The sequence below is a fragment of the Hirundo rustica genome, chromosome 13 (genome assembly GCF_015227805.2).
Source record: "Hirundo rustica isolate bHirRus1 chromosome 13, bHirRus1.pri.v3, whole genome shotgun sequence".
Taxonomy (NCBI): Eukaryota; Metazoa; Chordata; class Aves; order Passeriformes; family Hirundinidae; genus Hirundo; species Hirundo rustica.
Genome location: NC_053462.1, coordinates 12,905,699 through 12,924,734, shown reverse-complemented (window position 1 = coordinate 12,924,734; position 19,036 = coordinate 12,905,699). Strand labels below are relative to the sequence as shown.

The 19,036-nt window shown below is 54.4% G+C and overlaps 1 protein-coding gene across 6 annotated transcripts in view; it reads right to left on the bottom strand.

Moving 5' to 3' along the window:
* The window catches only part of NTRK3 (neurotrophic receptor tyrosine kinase 3), a 206,220-nt gene extending 188,187 nt beyond the window's left edge, over positions 1-18,033 (bottom strand). For 2 of the 6 annotated variants that reach the window (XM_058422340.1, XM_040077027.1), the window contains exon 1: positions 17,101-17,641. In XM_058422340.1, the coding sequence (XP_058278323.1) occupies positions 17,101-17,348 (248 nt within the window). In that variant the 5' untranslated portion in view covers positions 17,349-17,641. Of the gene's footprint in view, positions 1-7,330; positions 7,452-17,100; positions 17,642-17,796 lie in introns of those variants that run through there. The other 4 variants (XM_058422338.1, XM_058422339.1, XR_005702949.2 and 1 more) reach the window with 4 other exon arrangements.
* Positions 18,034-19,036: the final 1,003 nt, after the last annotated feature.

Here is a 19,036-nt window from a genome sequence, read left to right as displayed (position 1 = left end):
GGCAGCAATCACCCAACAGGGCTGGTTTGACACAGCTCAGGGGGATCTACACCTTCATCCCAGGCTCAGGGGATGGCACATGTGCCACCCAAACACATGGCTCATGTGCCACCCAAACACATGGCTCTGCACCCGTTTGCTCCTAAAGGTGCCCACCCTTCTGCAGTTCCACACTGGAGAATGATGTTGCTAAATCGACACATCCAGAAACTGCTGCTGCAGGCAGGAACCTCCCAGAGCCTTTTCCATGAGCTCCTCCAAGTCCAGCATCACAGGACTGGAGGTCTTTGTGTAGCCTCACCTTTCAGCTCTGTCCCAGTTAGAGAGTGTACGTGTGCTGGTGCACACAGGAATCCCAGGCAGCATCCACAGCTCTAACACAGGCAAAAATATGCACAGCCACAGCCAACCCTTGGGGGCTAAGCCCTGGCAGAACCAGGCAAGCTTGCAGCCCTGAGGACATCTCCCATGAGTTCCCAAAAAACAAGAACCCAACCCAGAGGTCCTCAGGGGGAGCTTCCCTATTCATCCCACAGCTTCTACCCAAGGACTACAGCGTCTGCACTGGGCCCACATCTTTTCAGATCTCTCATGTGCTGTCATCTGTGGGTTAAAAGACGTGCAAGTAAGTAAATAGGTGCAGTGATAATGAGGCAAGGTTTCGATCTGTGAAGGTGAGAGCACAGCAGCATCTGTCAATACGAAGGAAGCACCCGTTTCTATAAATATTGAAATCCGGTAATTATCATCATTAGAACTAGTTGAGATTTAGCCATAGCTCAATCCCAACAAGTAAGAATGGCATTTATTTGCCACAATTAGAACAGCTAAAAATACCTCCCAAACTTTGCCTGGTTCAGCCCCATCCCAGCAGGCTCAGCTCTGGGCAGGGAGAAATGCAAAGCAGGGGAGCACTTGAAGGACCCTGCGGGGCTGAAGAAACCCTGTGGTCTCAAGAGAGACCAGGACACCAACACAAGGCCACCCCATCTTCTAGGAGCCCTTCATGGGAGCTCTGCTCCATGGCTTTCTCCTCAGCTCTGGTTCATCCCAGCTAATTCCTCCTGCCCCATCACACTGGCTCTCAAGAGTGGCTGTTCCCCATGCAGAGCAACATTCCCTCTAGCAAGCTACGTTTGCCATACCAAAAAATTATTTTCAGTTGCATCAAAAGGCAGAGATTTGCTTTAAAAGCGTGCTGACAGACAGCTTCATGGATGAACCTCCTGGAAGACCTCATCCTTCCCTGTTTCTACAGACAAGTCCTCACACAAAATCCGGAGAGCAGCGTCAATCTGTCCTGTCCATCCTCTGCAAAGTGACCAGAGGGTCACCACCTTTCCAGAAGCTTTAAACATGAAGGGGCTTGGCCATCCTCCCTTGGGGACAAATCTGCATTCCAGCTGCCACCAGCAGTTTCCCAGCCTTTCCCCCAATGATAAATAAATGCCTGTGAGGTGCAGATAAATATCTCAGGAGGCAGCACCTCAAAGCAGCCACAATCAGCTCTCAGCTTCCCATCAAAGTCTACAATCCAGGAAAAAAATCCCCATCTACTGACACAAATCACCCAGGGCCATCTCCTCGTGCTTGTTCCAAGACTCAAGATTTTCCCTGAGGAAACATGCCCAGCTCCCACGGTCAGGGATGTTCTTTCTGACAGTCACGGTGAATATTCTCCCTGCTTACCTGATAATATCTGGAAAGGGCCGTGAAATGGGAGCTCAGCGAGTCTCTGCTGCGCGGGGGCTGAGGTGCTGCTCCCTGCCAGGTCCCAAATGTCCATCCCAGCCCCACTGGCCTCCACCTGCTCCTCCCTGAAATGCCTCCAGCCCTGCGATTTCTCAGCCCCCAGCCTCCCTCTGGGTGTAATCTGACCCCTCTAATGCCTTTTTACCCCATTCTGTTTGCTTCTGAACTCTCTCCAATTTGTCAATATTCCCGTAATAAGGTGCCTCAAACTCAGACCGCATTCCTGGATTTTATTATCATTATTCTGGGGGTCTCTGTTGCTTTGCTTTGCATTTTTTTTCAGTGAGAATAGCCAGGTTGTAGCTCTGCTCCCACAGCTCCCCCTCTCCCCAAACACAGCCCATCACCATTAATTTAGGGCCCTAAGCCAGTTCTCAGTCCACTTGGCAGTGTCCTATCCAAGGCAAACTGAACTAATTTTGAGAGTAAGATTTGGTGAGACACTATATCAAATGCTTTGCTAAATCCAAATATATTAGGATTTCCACGTTCTGCTCAGCCACTAATTTTGTGATTCCATCAAAAAGAAAAAGCAATCAGGTTTGTCTGGCAAGATTTATTCTTTCTAAATCCCTGCTGTTATTGCTCATGCTTTCCTTATCCTCTAGTGCTTCACTTTCTTAATACTGCAGGACTGGAAGCGTTTGCTGGAAATTTATTTCTGCTATTTATACGGATTTTGAAAATCTGCCTCTCCTCTCCTCCGCTGCCCCCTGCCTTTCCCAGTGCTGTTTAGCATCCCTGTGCTCCCACCAAACACATCATCTCCTCCTCCCAAAGGCAGAGCACAGCAGCATCATAAGCCCAGTGTTAATACACAGCTCAGACACAAGATACGGGAGAAAAACTAATAAAAAACCAAAACCTTGGCAGCAGGAGAAAGGTCTAAAGGAAACACCCAGGTGGGTCAAGCCCAGGTTCATTGCAGAGCATCAGCAACAGTTTGTATTAATGCCTGACCCAGCCATCCTGAACAAATTTTCTGGCAGACACACTCAGGGAGACTTGAGCCACAAGCGACACCGGTCGGTGCCTCTCCAAGGGACACACATGAGTCAGGGCCAGCACTTCTGTAAACCAAACCCTGAACCACTCAGGCAGTGGAGGAGCTCCTCCGGGCCTGGGACTTGCAGATAAGGGTCAGGAAAGGCTGCACTCCCCTGCTCTAGGCTGGTACCTCAGTTTCCCACTCCTGCCTTGAGGACTGAGGTACCCAGAAAGCCACATCACAAGGCACTGGGATCTCTTGCAGCATTTTCCTCTCCAGTGAGCCAAGCAGAACCCTCTAAGTCCTGCATTCACACAGCAGTTTTTCAGACAGCACCACCCCAAAACACTCCCATGGGTGATCCCATCCCAAATCTGACTGTGCATCCAGTGCCCCACTGACCTCCGTGGGAGCAGGGCAGAGCTGCTCCTGCTCCTGCATTTCAGGGTATCGCTCACTCCTGCTCGTTAGGAGGAAAAAGACAGCAGTGTTGGAGTGCCACGGGATTCCACTCACCAGGGTTTAGGAAGACTCAGTAATCTGTGCAGCAGAGAAACCTGCCTGGGAGCCAGCTGCCTGCACACCCTCGGGACAGCCCAGGCAGCCACAGCAAAGCAGCAGCACTTCCAGCCTGTACCGAGGACAAGCCATGAGCTCCAGACACAGCCATTCTCACAGACACTGACACCTCCCCTGGCACATCCTAGCGCACCTGGGTCGTGGCACTGAGCTGATGTTTGGCTTCCCACACCTCCACCAGGGCAGGTGTCTGTCAGACCCCCTGCCTCAGCTCCTACATGTTGTTTCAGGGGATAAAAAAACACAGCACGGTCATCCCAGCAACCCAAGACTCAGAAACAGGGCATCAGCATCCAGCAGAAGCCCAGGTGACAATTCTCCATTACACAAGGGACCTCTGCTGCCCACAGCTGAAGGGAGCTTACATAGGGGCATGTGAAGCTAAGCTATGGCACGACCCTGAGCACTTATGGGATAAAAGGAGATTTTCTCTTTACTCCCGCTATTTTTACGTCTCAGAAATGCGTCCTGGGGGAGCAGCCATCCCCAGGAGCCCTGCTGAGGGCTGGGATACCAACACTCTCCAGTTTACAGCCAGCTGGCTGCAGCCCAGCTGAAGATGACAGCCCAGCCCTGCTCGCAGCACAACAGTGACCTTCCCCACAGACAGCCAGGCAAAATGTCCTCCACCAGCTCCCACTGGAGAGTGAGTCCTGAAAGAGCTGGTGGGAAAGATGAACCCATCCTGGGACAGCTGCCCTCCATCACCCCATCCATTCCCCCAGCCTCCCCAGGGCTCGGGATTTACAGCACCGGCAGAGCAAGGGGGTCGGCAGTGGAAAACGAATGGGGACAGAGGATTTACAAGGAAGGGCTGGATTCAGGGGAGGCAGAGCAAAGCAGAGGGTGATTTACAGGGTCAGCAGCAATTTACACAGCAGGTAGCACCAGGGAGGCAAGGATTTACAGGGGCAGGGGAGAAGTGCATTTTACGGCTCTTCATTAGGAATTGAGTGTCTCCTTCCCCTGACCACTGTGACCTGGGGAGGGATGTGGGAGCTGATGGAGCTCCAAGGAGCCTCCCCCTTGTTCTGGAGGTCACAGACAGGCCACCATAGGGAACCAGCCCTATCCCAGCATGGCTGCATACTGCAGCTGGTTTCTGCCGGGCCACAGCCACCTCTGGCTCATTCCAGTGTGTCCTTGTCCCAGCACTGCCCCGGGGCAGCGTTCCAAGGGCAGCCTTGGTGGTCAGTGCTTCCAGGGAGGCTGCAAACAAATCCTCAGACATCTCCTCCTGGAGCTGGGGGCCCTTCCCTCTTCCTGGCAAGCCCCAGAGTCCCTCCTCGGCTTCTCCTTATGCCAAGGCTCCTCCCGCCTCTGGGATGGGCTGCCAGGCTGGGGGCAGGCAGGCAGGCAGGGTCATGGTCTGCTGTCCCTCCACCCCATGATGGGGACACTGAGCCAGCCCAGGGCCACCAGCTCAGACACTCACGAGTCACTTCACCCACTCTCCAGTCCCATTTTGCAGCTGCTTCTGGCACCCAGCAGGAGCCAGGGGTTGGGGCCAGCCCCACACCTGTGACCCTGAGCACATCTCTTTGGGCAAGCAGGTTCTTTCCCTGTCCCACAGCACTGTGTCCCCTCTCCTGAATTGCAGCAGGGCTGGTGAGGAGCACACTCTTCAAGCACACAGCACGAAATGTGAGGGGTGTTCAGTGTGTTTGGGTCTCCAGATATCACAAATCTCCCAGGCCTGGCTGTCCTGAGTTGGCAGGTGCCAGGCTGGGCACAGAGACACAGGGGTTACAAATGGCACGCTCACACTGCACGTGAAGCAAGAAAAGGAAAGGCATATATAGGAGAAGCTGTCCCAGCAGAGCAACTCCACCACATCGTGACATGGCCACTTTGGAGCACACCATGGCTGGTCCCTGCCAGCCCAGGAGGGGACAGCTCTACCTAATGTCCAGGAGTGAGCCAGGACACACATCCTGCTGCCCCCAGCTCCTCCCTGCCACTGCTTCCTGTCAGTGGTATGAGGCACAGGCTGCCCCTCCAGAAGGGACATTTGCACCACATCATGATGTGGGGACCAAAGCTTTATCCATGCCAGCAGGAGGTTGTCCCCAAGTGACATGCCAACCCACACCTTGCGTGCTCCTACATTTACTCCCCAAAAAGACACTTGCAAAACAAGAAGTGGAGATGTTGATCTTAGAAGAGGCAAAAAAAGGAGTTCACTCAGACATTTCATCTCAGTCTCATTCTCCAGACACTCCCCTATTTTGTAACAGATGCAGGAGGCCACATGCTAAACAAGTGCAATCCCTGCAGGACTGCAAACCCCAACCTCCTGCAGCCCTGGGCTGCCCAGCACAAGGGTGCAATTAGACCCAATGCCACCAGCAGAGAGAGGGATGGAGGGGAGCAGCTCCAAGCACTGACCACAGACACCCATGAAACCATCGAGTGCTGCCCAGCCCCGGCATGGCATAAAGGAGGGGAAAACAGAGTTGTGAGCAGCCTACACAGAGCAAGAGGAGTTCGTCTCTTTCAGCCTGGAGAGATGCGGCTTTGCAGCCCAGACAGGTCACACCAGGCAATGTCCCAGTGTGTAGGAGCCCGGATAAGGTCCCATCGTTTGCAGGTGGGGACTCACTCACAGCCCAGCTGATTCCACAGATCCTCAGTGGAGATACATGGGCAGTATCCCAAACAAGCTGCTCCCCTTATCTGTGTAAAGCTTCCAGAGAGGCACAATAGCAACTCACATCATCACCAGAACCACAGACAGCAGCAACACCATTGCCCCCCTCCTGCTCCCCCAAAGTTTGACTAAAGCTCAGGAGTATCTTTGCTTTTATAAATCTCTGCCTTTTAATGATGGCTTCAAGGCTCAGAGAAAAAAAGGCCCATTAAACACACTGAATAAGTTAATGGGGCAGAGAGAATCCATTTCAAAGCCACCCCAGGCTATTTTCCTCTGGAGCTAAAGCCTGAATAAGCAAAAAGGAAAAATTAAAACTGTACAGCGCTTTGCCAATAAATAACCCCCAGTGTAATCTACTACCAGGCAGGCCTCCATTTGCAGAGATAATAGGATGCAGATCATCTGCAAACCACCTCCCCTTGCAGGGACCACCACCTTTTGATTGCAATTAGCTGTGCCAAGGCAGGAGCCTCCATCTCCTGCCTGTCCCCTTCCACCTGCTTGGGCAGGAGGGAATGGCACATCCTGCTGGAAATGCCAAAATCCAGCACTCGGCTCTGCAATTCCCCAACATCAATGCTCCAGGCACACACTTCTGCTTCTCTGTCACATTTTTTCCCAAGCCCTCCTGCCCCTTCATCCCTGTCTTCTTCCCCTCCTGCACCAGAAGCACTGTGGGTCCATCCCTCACCCATCGACCAGAGCCCACACACAGCTGCTCCTCCCCAAACACTTAAAAAACAAGTGCATGTCCCAGAGAGGAGAAAAAAAAATAAAAATCCCTGCTTGTAAATGTTGATCCCACTAGACACAGTTTGTTTACTATTTAATATTTAAAGATGCTAATTAAGTCTCCAAATAAATAAATCTATGCTATCCATGCCTTTCCAAAGGCAGGGATCCTTCCCCTGGGGCCAGAACATGCTGGGTGCTGGCAGTCTGCCTGGGTGTGAGGACAAGCCTGAGGCAAAACAGGAGGATCCCACCACCATCCCTCCTGGAAGGAAGGGCTTATTGGAAACACCAGGCTGGGAGCATCAGGCACCTCAGCCAGGCAGTCCTGGAGAGGAGCACAGGCAGGACAAGGCACAGATTGGAGGATCTGCAGGCAGGGGTGCCCACAGTGCTTCCTCTTAGCCCTGGGATGCGATCCTGGCTACAAGCCCAGAGCCAAGGGCTTCTGCTCCCAAGGGCCAGAGGATGAACCCACAAAGTGCTGGGGGTATACAGACACCAACACACGTCACCACAGCCCAACACCACATCGGCAGCCAGGGCTGCTCCAGCGACCAGCTACAGACACTCACACCCCTCCCAGCTGCCCAGAGCCAGGACAGGCAACCCACACAGCTTCCTACCTGAGAGCAGCCCTGTTCCAGCTCCTCTTCTCAAAACCAGCACGCAGCATCTTGCAGGGAGCAGCGACTGCTGCATCCCTCGCACACCACCCCGACATCCCTCAACAGCCACAGTTCTTCCACCTGATATCTCTCCAGCCTCCTTAGGCTCTGCCTCTCCCACATCCACTCCAGCTGTATCCTGCACCTTGCCATTAACCCCCACAGTGCCAGCCCCGCAGAGCTCCTTGTTGCCCCTCCCTGCCCAGCCATCGTCCCTGTGCTGTGGATGCCCTGCCCATGCTCCTCGGGCTCAGGCTTTGCTCTGATCTTCCCAAGGACACCCTTCAGCATCTGCCCCGACCTGAAATGAGGGGCACAACACTTCCCAAGGGAGCTGCTGTGATGCTGATTCAGCTCTTTGCTACTCTGCCCTCTCCCCTGAAGAGTCTGGGTCAGTCTGTGAGGCTGGAAGCGCTGATGTGTCCGGAGCCCATGTGAGGTTCAAGAGAGGAAATAGTCCCCAGTAAGACTCAGCTTCTCTGAACAGGCACAAAGAGAGCCCCAGGAGGAAAAGATGCTCTCAGCTGGGAACACACATCATCCTTGACCCTGTGTCCCACTGAACTTTGCTTGCTCCACAGAGTGGCTCAGCAGCAGCCACCAAGTGACTCGGGGGCTTTCATCTTATTTTCCTGGGATTATATTTTGGCCGGGAGAGCACAGGCAAGGCATGAGACAGACAAAGCCAGGATCCACCTCACTGCCCTAGGAACACCCATCCACATCATGGAGCAAAGAGTTTTGGGGGCAAGAGACAGGTTTCCAAGTCACAGAGCTCCCCACAGGCAATCCCATCTCTACTGGAAGGGACACAAGAGATGCCAAGCTGGCCTCGTCTGCCTGGGTTAGGAGCAGGCAGGAAGAGGGCAGGCGGCCCAAGGGAGCATTTGCACAGCTGGATCACAAACTGGAGAGCCAGGACTCCTTGTTCCCAGCCCAGGTCACTGCACAGCATTTCCATGGAGAGCATGAGATGGGGGATGAGGCCAGAGCTGCTCCAGGAGCAGAAGGAAAGTCAGCAGCTGCAGGCACCCGAGATCTCCCCCATGTGGCTTCATGTCCTGGCAGGGTCAGGAGTTAGAGCCTGGCATTTCAGCAGCTCAGCTGAGCATTCATATTCCTAATTTATCCTGGCAAAACCCTGAACAAGCAGGGTCCTCAGCAGTACTCAGATTCCCAGCATCTGTTTGAGCATTTCCACATTTACATTTCCTAGTGGGAGCCTCCTGGTGAGAACTAGTTAAGGGACAGCCTTGCACAACCCAGAAGCTGGGGACTCCACCATGCTCACATCTGTTCCTACCCACTTCTCAGTCCCCCAGGGACAGTGCAGAGCTGCCAGCAAAGGCACCAGTGCCCTGTCCCCTTCCCAGCACAACTGAGCCCAGCACGGAGCTGTAGGAGAGCTGCAGGCAAGAGGGGAGCAGCATTTGGGCTCAGCCTCTCCCTGCCCCTTCCCTGGGACCCCAAAACCATTTAGATGTCACTTCAACAAGCTCTGAATAAGTCAAGAATAAACACCCTGAGTTGCACATGTGCTATCAAACTCGCTTGGGAATCCTTCCTGACCTCTCTGCTCCAGTGCTGGGAATTTTAGTTTTAATTAAAAAGGCAGTTTTTATCTAGGCAGACCAAAGCTGGGGGCGATGCTACACACAGGTACAGGAAGGACACAGTCACCATCAGGCTCCAAATCCACCACACCGAAACACTGGGTGGCAGCTGGAGGAAAGCAGGCTGTACACATGGCTCTGGCTTCTCCTTCAGCTCCTCAACTGCTACAGCACACGAAAACAAGCTAAAAATACAGCACATATTTTCCTGGTGCCACCCTTCCAGGCAAGGCAGGTCTCACACAGAGGGGAACAGGGAAGACCCCCCAGATCCTCATGGTCTGGAGACCAGGTAGTACATGGGGGTGGGGATACCTGAGGACACAGCACAGCAGAGCTGGTGGAGGAGCCCTGTGAGCTGGGCACTGATTCCAGTGCAGTGATCCGAGGGCACTGCAGAGAGATTTTAGCCCCCCCTTTCTTCAGCTGAAGTGAAGCCCAGGCCCTGAGCAGTATCACGGCTCTAACCCATGATCCACCACCGCCTCCCCAACACACATCCACCCAAATGTTGCCTCTGCCATGACGCTGGGGGTAAATTTGCTGTTGCATTGCAGGACCACAGGGTGTCACAGCCTTTCCACCACGCTGGCAGCCCTTGGCAATAGCCCACAGGGAAATAACCAGCCCCACTTTGGCCCAGCTGCAAGGGAAAACGAGATAATCCCAGGAGGTGTAACGTGATGTTACAGGGTCAAGGCCATGTTCCTGCCCTCACTCACCCTTGCTCTGTCTCACACCAGGCTCTTCTCAGCCTTCCTGCCTTACAGAAGGACACATGGTCTCTTTAGCCCTCTGACTTCCATCCAGTCTGTGCAGCAGAGGTTTAATCAAAGGAGCAAAGAACAATTTACCTACTCTGAGGCCCTCAGAGACAGCTCTCAACCTGTGCCCTCTTGTCTCTGCCTCCAGGATTTCTCCATGGGCCTCTCTCGTCTCTGCTAAACACAACAGGACCAAGAGAACAGCCTTGTTTATCCCTCCCTCCATGCTTGCCCTCTCCCTGAGCCCTGGCCCGTGCTGGCCTAAAGGATCTCCATCCTCACCCTGCTTCTTGCAGGCCAGCTCCACCACTGTCCCGTGCCTCAGGTTCCCCATCAGTAAAATGGACAGACCTCCAGAGGCTTCCTTGTAGGATCACAGCCAAAGCTGGTCCCAGAGGGAAAGTCATGACCCCGACCAGGCACTGCCCGCCCAGCAACACCTTCCCACTGCACACGCTTTTTTTGGGCCTGTAATTACCATCCAAAAAGCTGCAAATCGCATCAATTCACAGACAGGCTGGGGCTGTATCTCACAGCACTGGTGGAAGAGCTGGGGGCAGGTGGGGGTGCACTGGCCACGTTCCCACGCAGCAGCACAGAGTAGAAATCCATGACCCAGCGCTCCACTCGAGTCCGGGGGCCCATCCGACACCAGTGGGTGCCACACAGCGATGGGGATGCCGAGTTAGGGAGCAGGTGAGAGCCCAGGAAGGCTCCAGTAGCACGGGCACCCACAGCAAAGGGCTTTCAGTGTGACAGCGGGCAGGCGGTGACCTGGTCCCGGAGCCCCCGCAGCCCCCGGCGCTCCCGCAGCCCGCACCGCTCCGGCGCGGCTCCGAGCCGGCCGTGCCGCGCATCCCGCATCCCGCATCCCGCATCCCGCATCCCGGCTGTCTGCCGCTGCCGCTTGCCCTCTAGCGGCACAGCCGCCTTCAGACGGGAATAGCGGAGCGGATGAGCCGGGAAGCGCCGGGCGGAGGAGCCGGGGCTGAGCGGAGCTCCGACCGCCCCAGCGGGGCACGGGGTGGAGGCTCGGCCGGCAGCCGTGCAACATCCACGGGGCTGCTCTTTGCCGGCGTTCCTGCACCAACAGCCTCAGTCCGGAGCGTCTCCTCCTCGGGGGATGGCGGGGACAGCCCGGGGCAGCCGTGGTGCTGGTGCTGCGAGCGCGGCGCTCAGGAGCCTGGAGAACCACGTGAGGTGAGCCAGCTGCTGGTCCTCACCTCCTCGTGTGGGCACGGAGCGCTGCGATGTGCAGCCACGGCGCGAAGTGCAGCCGCTGAGCAAGGAGCTCACCCGCAGCACCTCCTCGATGACAGCTCTGCTGTGCACGCCTTGGTGCAGAGCGAAGAGCAAGAGGATTTGGGAGAGAGCGGAGCCCACAGGCTGCTGTCAGACACACCTGCTTAGAAAGCACCTACACAACCTGCCGAAACCCCCTCTGCAGGAAACACCGAACTACTGCCATTCCACAGCGCCTGGCAATAACACTCCGAGTTACAAGCACTAGTAACACTCACTTTGGAAGCCTGGCAGGCTTAGGGCTTGGTTTATATCCCACTTGTCAGCAGCCCCCAAAATGGGACGCACCAAATCCAGCCATAAACTCCTGGACAACATCAAACAGGGGCTCTTCACTGAGCAGGACAAGCCAGAGTGCCAGGGTAGTGCTGGGAAGCATCACCAATCTCAATCTACCGGCAGGGCTCCCCAAAGGTGATCCCATAGGACGCCTCAGGGACTGTTTGTGGGGGTTCACTGAGAGGGCCCAGCACTGCTGATGTGCATGGATGGTCACAGGGCTGTGGGAGACCTCGAGCAGCCTCGTGCCAAAGCACATGAAGAGGCTTTGCTGCACAGGGGTGAGATAATAACATAAAGCAGACCCAGAAAGTTTTCCATGGGTGAGCTCTGCAAAAGCTCTTAGACAGAGGCAACATCCCTCCAAGCCTCCAAGAGCAACAAGGCATCTCCTTCCTCCCATTAAACATCTGTCCTAGACCTGAAACACCTCTGCCTCACCTCTTCAACTATAAGGAAATGAGCCATCAGTCAGAACCGATTTAGGCACCCCAAAACCTGCAGGACATGAGGACATGGCAGATGTCACATGCACTCTAAAACCGTCTAGGCCACCAGCTCCTCCTGTCAGACCATCAGCTCAGGCCCCATGTTTGGCTCAGAAAAAGTCTGGGAAGCGCTGGCAGGCACCAAAACTGTCTCCCTCCTGAAGAAATACCTGACATCACCTGTGCCCGGAAAGTGCCTCTCTCCAGGATTGGTCAGCAGAGAGAAAGACTGTAAGAGCAGGGCAAGGAGCCAACTGCCAGCCCACAGGAAAGGGGGAGGATACAGATCAGTGCTCCTGGCTTAAATCACCTCTAGAGCGTCAAGACCATGAGTCTTAGCCCAACTCTTCATCCCAAATATCTCTGCACCCTTTTTCTGTCCTCAAAACTTGGTGCTGCACCCGCCTCTCCCATCCTAACATCCTTCAGGATAGATGCTCTGCATGAACAAGAGTCCTGCAAATCCAGGCTGGATTGAATTAAGGACCTTTTTGATTGTCTCTGGAGTAGCCAAAGCCTCTGGGACCAGGAGATGGGAGGCTTTGGGAATGCAGAGCCTTTCATCTCTGGAGAGTAGTAGTACACGAGGCACACTGGGCACAACGTGGCTGATTCATAGAGAGAAGAAAACTTTGTGTCTGTTGTCTGAAGCAGAACAGTCAATAATTTGAGCATCGTAGGAGCCTTTCTCACGGCTGTTTGGGTCACCAAAGCAAGTTCTGCTCCCTCCAGCCCCTCCAGGAAGAGGCCTGCCCTTTCTTTCTTGCCTCCTTCCCATGGAGGGGCACACACAAGCATTCCCTGTGCCTCAGCTCTGCCCGCACCAGCAGGGAAGGGGTGCTGCTGCTCCGAGCACCCCCTCACTCTCCCCCTCTCCACATGCTCCCAGCTCCCTCGCAGTGAGTGGGGGCTGCGCTGCCGCTCCCCCCACGGCTCCCAGCGCTGACGTGGCTCTCCCACCCCCGGCCAGGCCCACGGGAAGGAGCGGATGCTGTCATGGACTGCTGGGACAGCCCGATAGGAAAGAGTGAAGGTGCTCTTCATGTCTATGGAGGAGAGCAAAATGCCTCCTCTTGCCCCTGCCAGTGAAACCCAAAAATCCTGCACGCCACTGTGCCCCACGGTGAGCCACCTCCTCTTGGGTTGCTCTGAATCCTTCTCACCTCATTGAAAGCAGTTACGAGCTGCACGGGTACACCCTGAATACCCACCCATCTTAAGAGCCCCCATTCTCCCCTGGCGAGGCTGGGTGAGGAGGGAGCCTTTACACACCGCGGACATCTCCCCACCTCGAGGGAGCCCAGGGGTGACACACGCAGGGCCACCACCGCCTGCCTAGCAGCATCCCCGCAGTGCCATAGCAACAGCTGAGGAGTAGGGAGGCCCAGATGGCAAACTCCTCCGTCTGTCCTTCCCCACGCACCGTGCCGGCGCACGCAGGCGCTGCCCACGCTGCCAGCGGGGTGAGCCCCCGGCCCGGCCGCCCCTGGCACTCGGTGCCCGCTGTCCCCACGGACAGCCCCGTGTGCCAGCCAGCCCCCCGCGGTGCCAGGGCTGGGGACCCGCGGTGACAAACGCGCCGGCTGCTCGGCACGCGGGGGTGGAAGGAAGGGGTTCTGTGCCGCAGGAGCTCCGCGATCCAAGTTCTGCCTGTGCATCTGGTCCTGCAATGAGTGAAGCCCCGCGTCACGGCGGTGAGGATGGGTCGGGGGAAGATTGTGCGTCTCTATAAGTCACACCTGGCTGGGGACACAGCAAAGGCCACCCAGCTGCCAGGAAAAGGGATGGATGGGATGGGCATACCCCAAACCCAAGGGTGTCCTCCCCTGGAATTGGGAGGGGGGAGTACGGAGCATGACTCCTAACTGGAGCCGTGTCAGCCAGGTCCAAGCTGGCTCTCTGGCTAGACAGGGCTGCTGGCAGCTCTCACGGGGTCAGTGTGCAGGGTTACAACCCAAAATCAGGTAAGTTTCTGGGCATGATGGGAAAGGGCAGAGGGACAGCAGCCAACAGAAGCTCCTCCTCGTCCATCTCAGGGCAGGAACTTCCTGCCTTTCCCCTGCCTCACTACCCACCTGACACCACCTGGATTTGCAAGAAGGTTGTGTGTTACTGTCTCCTTCAGCCCAGCCAGGGCAGGAGCCACCCAGCCCTGGCTTTTACCAAAAGGAGGATGTGTGGTAAGCCAGAAGCACCAGCAATGAAGCAAAGGCCATTCCTTTGAAGAGGACAACAGGAGGCTGGATGGTGGGGTATCACACTGAGGGCATCCACAGGGCTGGCCTGCTCCACCATCCTCCTAGGGCAGCACTACAGGAACTGGGTGTCCCCTGTTCCTCTTCTGTTGTGCTCACCTCACAGGGTCTCATCAGCCACTGAGAAGTGATATAACCCAAAGTTCCTGATGGCTCAGCCCCCAGTGCTGGGTTGGGGTGGGCTGGCATGGAGGGCTCTTGCCCTCGCTCAAGGGGGTAACATGGACAAGCCTCCCAGATTGCTCACATTGGGGTTTTTTAAGCCAGCTCTCTGAACAGGCTCTGGCAGTCTTTCATCAGCAACACTCAAGCCCTGATTTGGAAGCTGAGCTCTCTTTTGGACATGAATAAGGCTCTGCCTGGTCGCAGGGTTGTTTCACCACCCCACACTCCATTTGCTTTTTCACTAGCAACAAGATGGAGCAGCGACCACCACCTTCCCCAGGGCCTGTGGGGAGGTTCCTGCTGTGGCACTGCATCCCTTAGCCACTGGGACAGGATTGAGCCTCCCCTGCTCACCCCCAGCCCAGTGGGGGAAGGTGTTTTTGCCCACTGGCTGCCCACAAGCTGCCTAACGAGGCCAAGTCCCCGGTGAGCGTGGCAAGCAGGGGGAAAACACTGCTCCTTGCCCAGCTGAATCAGACTCACATGCCAGGAGTGATTCAGCCATGACCAGGCTGGGCTTCTAGGCACCCTCACCCCAACACCCATGATGTCAGAGCTGGCAAGGAGAGGCCTGACATCAGCCTGAAAGGGTGCAGGACCTGATGCCTCCCACATAAGAGCAGGAACGAGGTTCAGCTCTGGCTCCCAGCAGTGACCCCTTTGCTGGGAAACATCTCTGCCACATAAATCAACCCCCTGCTCCCATAAGCATCCCCTATAAACCACCTCTGCCTTCCCAGTAAGCACAGACCCTTGTGGAAAGTTTTCATTCGTGCTCAGTCTCAGCCCCTGAGAGCATTTTGGGGTTCACCCCAGTCCCGTGCCTCAGCCCTCCCAAGCCCAAAAGGGGAGGCACGGGTCCAGCAGCGATGCAGGGGGTGAAGGAATATGCTTTGCTCCGTGTGAAGCAGAGAGGCACACAAATTCCAGCAAAAACTGGCACCTTCTTCTCCTTCCTCAACTTAAGAGAAGCTCCTTTCCAAAAAAAAATACCCAATATCTGTTTCTGGAGTTGTCCGTTCAGGCTTTTTTTCCCCATTCCTTTTCACGTACTGCTTATTGGCATTTTTCGTTTTCAAAGCAATAAAGACATTTTCTAGGCACAAAGCGCTCGTGTAATACTACCTCTCACAGCAGTTCAGATGTCTGTGCATCTGACAGCGCACAGTCGCTCACGCTGGTGGCTTCCAAACCCTTCCCAGCCTTTCCTGTTGCTCCCTGGCCCCCAAAGGGTTAAAACTAAACCACAACAAACAGCGAGCACAGGGAAAAAAAAAATCACGAGTTTCTCCGACTTCCCCAGCATCACCCTGATCCCTCCAGCACCATAGGGAAAACACTCCAGCACCACAACGCAGGATAAATATGGGGCAATTGGAAGTGGAGTGTTGCATTGGCTCCCCCCATTCTTACTTTTCCCATTCCTGCTGCTTTTATGGAGGTTTGCTGGCAAGGGGAAGGCAGGACTGGGGATTTGGGGTCAGTGACCTGCTGAAAACCTGCCTGGGCATCGCATGAACCTGTAGGCAAGCAGGGAAAGCAGCTCCCATCATCTTTACCCAGCAAAGGTGATGAGCAGAACTGCGAGAGGCACTGCAATTACTCCATGGCTCTGCTGCAATTGCTCTGTGACCAAATAAAACAGCCTCAGGAAGAGACCCAAAGCCCTCTCCCTCAATGCATCCATGCCATCGAGGTGAAAAAATAAAAGAAAATATAAAAAAAAAAAAAATAAATAACCCTCCATTACTCATTTCAAACCTTGCTGCATTTAACTGCCAGAATAAAGGATTCCACCTCTTCTCTGCTCAACTCCCACTGGCAACTTGCTCTGGGGGCTACATTTCCCTAAATGCTCACATTTCAATTAGCATTAGAATAATGAAATGGCTCAGAGTTCATCTCACCCAAAAATGTACTGGAAAATAAAGAGCAGAGATTGGAAGCAATGAGGATTTTTTTTTTTTTTTTTTTTTTTCCCTCACACACACAGAGCATGATGGATTCAGAAGAAGGAAATATATTCCTTTCTCGACTCCACACTGATGAGATTAACATGGGCTTTGCTAACTGCCTCTCCAAACAAGGATAATGCAACTTCAAGTTGATTTTCCAGATAAACAAGCATGCAAACAAACGCAAAGTGCTCAACTAAAAATATCTCGCTGCTCCGATGCTTCTCCCCACCGCCACCACCCCGAACCTAAAACGCACAAATCCTATCGCGGCACCACGACGAGTTACAAATTATAACAATGTGAATCAAATCAGCTACTTAAGGGACATCTCACTGTCCTATTTTTTTTTTTTTTTTCTTCTCCTAAAAATGCGAAACCACAGATCCCCAGATACACTCAGCCAGGGCAGGGAAGGGAGCATTTTCTTATGTGGGGATGTAAAAAATGATGATATTTTAACTGGATACAAAGTCTCGGGAAAGAAAAAAAAGCTCAGAACTTGCTTTTCTTGCCCAATTTGTGTAAATATGTGGCGGTCTGTGGCTGTGGCGTCCCCTTTCCCCTTGCAGAAGCAAACAGTTAAAGGAAGCAGCAGCTTTAGCATCTTTGCCTGCTGCTCTCTCTCCTGCTAAGGAATCAGATCTCATTTACTTTATTCTTCTTAAGCCTTGGCCAAACTGTTGCTGGGCTTTTTACGGGATTTTTTTTTTTTTTTTTTTTTTTTGGGGGGGGGGGGGTTTTGGGGGGGGAGATGGGGTAAAGAAAAGCCAGATCTGCATCCTCTGCCCGGGGAGTCGGGCTGAGCCCAGACAGTGCAGCGATGCCGGGGGTACCTGAGCCCCGCACGGGCAGCCCAGCCCGCACCCTGCCGCGGGAGGGGGAGCCCGGGGGGACCCCCACTTACATGGAAGTGATGTTCCTTGAGATGTCCGTGATATTGATGCTCGTGTTGCCATTGCTGCTGCCTGAATCCTGCCCTTCCAAGAGAGGGAAGAGGTTCCCATCATCCGGCTTCTTGCAATTGATGTCTGTCTTGCTGCAAAGACAATTAGCAGGGCAAGCCAGCACCGAAAGCAGATAGTCTCCCCAAATGCTCCAGAGCAAAAATACCCTCCAGAAAGTGCACTTGGTAGGGCAAAGAGAGACATCCATCTCCGATTGCTGCTTCTAAAAAAGAGGAGGAGGAGGAAAGGGGGGATGGAGGGAGGGGAAGGGGGGGAAAGGGGGAAGGAAACAAAGACAGAGGGAGGAAAAAAAAAAAAAAGGGGGGGGGGGGGGGGGAAAAAAACAACAACAACAAAACCTCAAGCGATCAGCTGCAAAAATCCTCCAGCAGATGAAATCATGCTGGCAGCTGGCTGGGAGAGGCTGTAATTCCCGCTAGGGCAGCGGCCGCGGCCGCGGGCGGGGATGGATGCATGCCGGCCCGGCCGCCCGCCGCTCCCGCAGCCGCTCCGGAGGATCGCAACGGGAGGCTAGGGAGGGAGGGATGGGAGGGGAGGGAGGGAGGGAGAGAAGCAGCCGGGGAAATAAATAAATAACAAAAACGGTGCGAAAGTCACCAAGTCCCACCTACTGGGCAGAATTAAAACTGACACACCTGCAAAAAAAACAGACAGAGGGAGAGGAGGGGGCGATCTCCCCTTCCCATCTCCTCCCTCCCCCGGCCTGGCCAGCCCTGATGCGGCGGGCACAAAAAGCAGGGGAGGAGGAGGAGGAGGAGGAAGAGGAGGAGGAAGGCTTGCAAAGAGAACCGGGCTCCGCAATAAAAAGGATTTCCCACCCCCCTCCCTCTCGGCTAAAATCAGTGTAGGAGGAGGGGGGGAGAGGGGAAAAACCCCACTGCTGGAGCCCAGCTGAGCCCCGGGAGCGGAGGGAAAGTTGAAGCTGGGGTTAAATTCGTGGCGGGGGAGAGCAGAGGGGCTCTGGCTCGGCTCCTGCTTTCTCAAGCTCTTTTGGAGGACGATGCTGCCTTTCGCTTGGTTGCTGGGTGGGTTTCCCCCCCCCTCCCCCAACCCGGACATAAGGGTGGAGAGGAAAGAGAGATTAAACTGAACTGGAAGCGAATAAAAGCCAGTGTGGATTACAGCAATTTAAATGTTTTTTCTTCTTCTTCTTTGGAGGATCCTAGCGAGAGGCTGATCAGACGGCTGGGTGTGAAAAAAGCGACAGAAGAGCACCCAGGAAGGACTTTCTAGAAAAGATGCAACACCCCAGCCCCTAAAAAATGCGTTGGGGACCAAGCCGGCTGCCGGGAAGCACAGGTAGGAGCACCCAGGGTCGTGGCTCCCGTCCTTCCTCCCCTGGCTTCCCCATTCCCTCATGCAGCAGATTCTGCAATCAGACATGCAAAAAAAAAAAAAAAAAAAAGAAAATCCTGAAAGAGGAAGACTGAAGTGTTGAAAAGGCTGAGCTCAGAGCGCCGAAATGGCATCAGGAGAGCAGTGAGTGCGAGCTGAACAGCAGAGCGAATTAAGATGCATGGTGCATTTTTGGCAAGCACAAACCCAAGCAGATCAGAGCTCTGCTTAATTTGCTCTGCTTTTCCACAGCGCTTTTCTGCATGCTTTTTTTTTTTTTTTTTTCTTTTTTCCTCTCCCCAATAGTTTCATGTCTCTGCTCCTCTGCACAGAGACACAGCAATAAAGGGATGGTGCTGCAGGCAGGAGCACGGGCAGAGGGAGGAATTACAGATGCAAGACTCCACATATTTCAAGGGTCTACTTCTGCCAAGCACAGGGCTTTGCACAAGGAGGAGAGACAGCACAGGCTGAGCCAACACCTTCAGACTCCGCTACATGCCCAGGATCATCCTGCTCCAGGAGGGGCAACAGGATTTG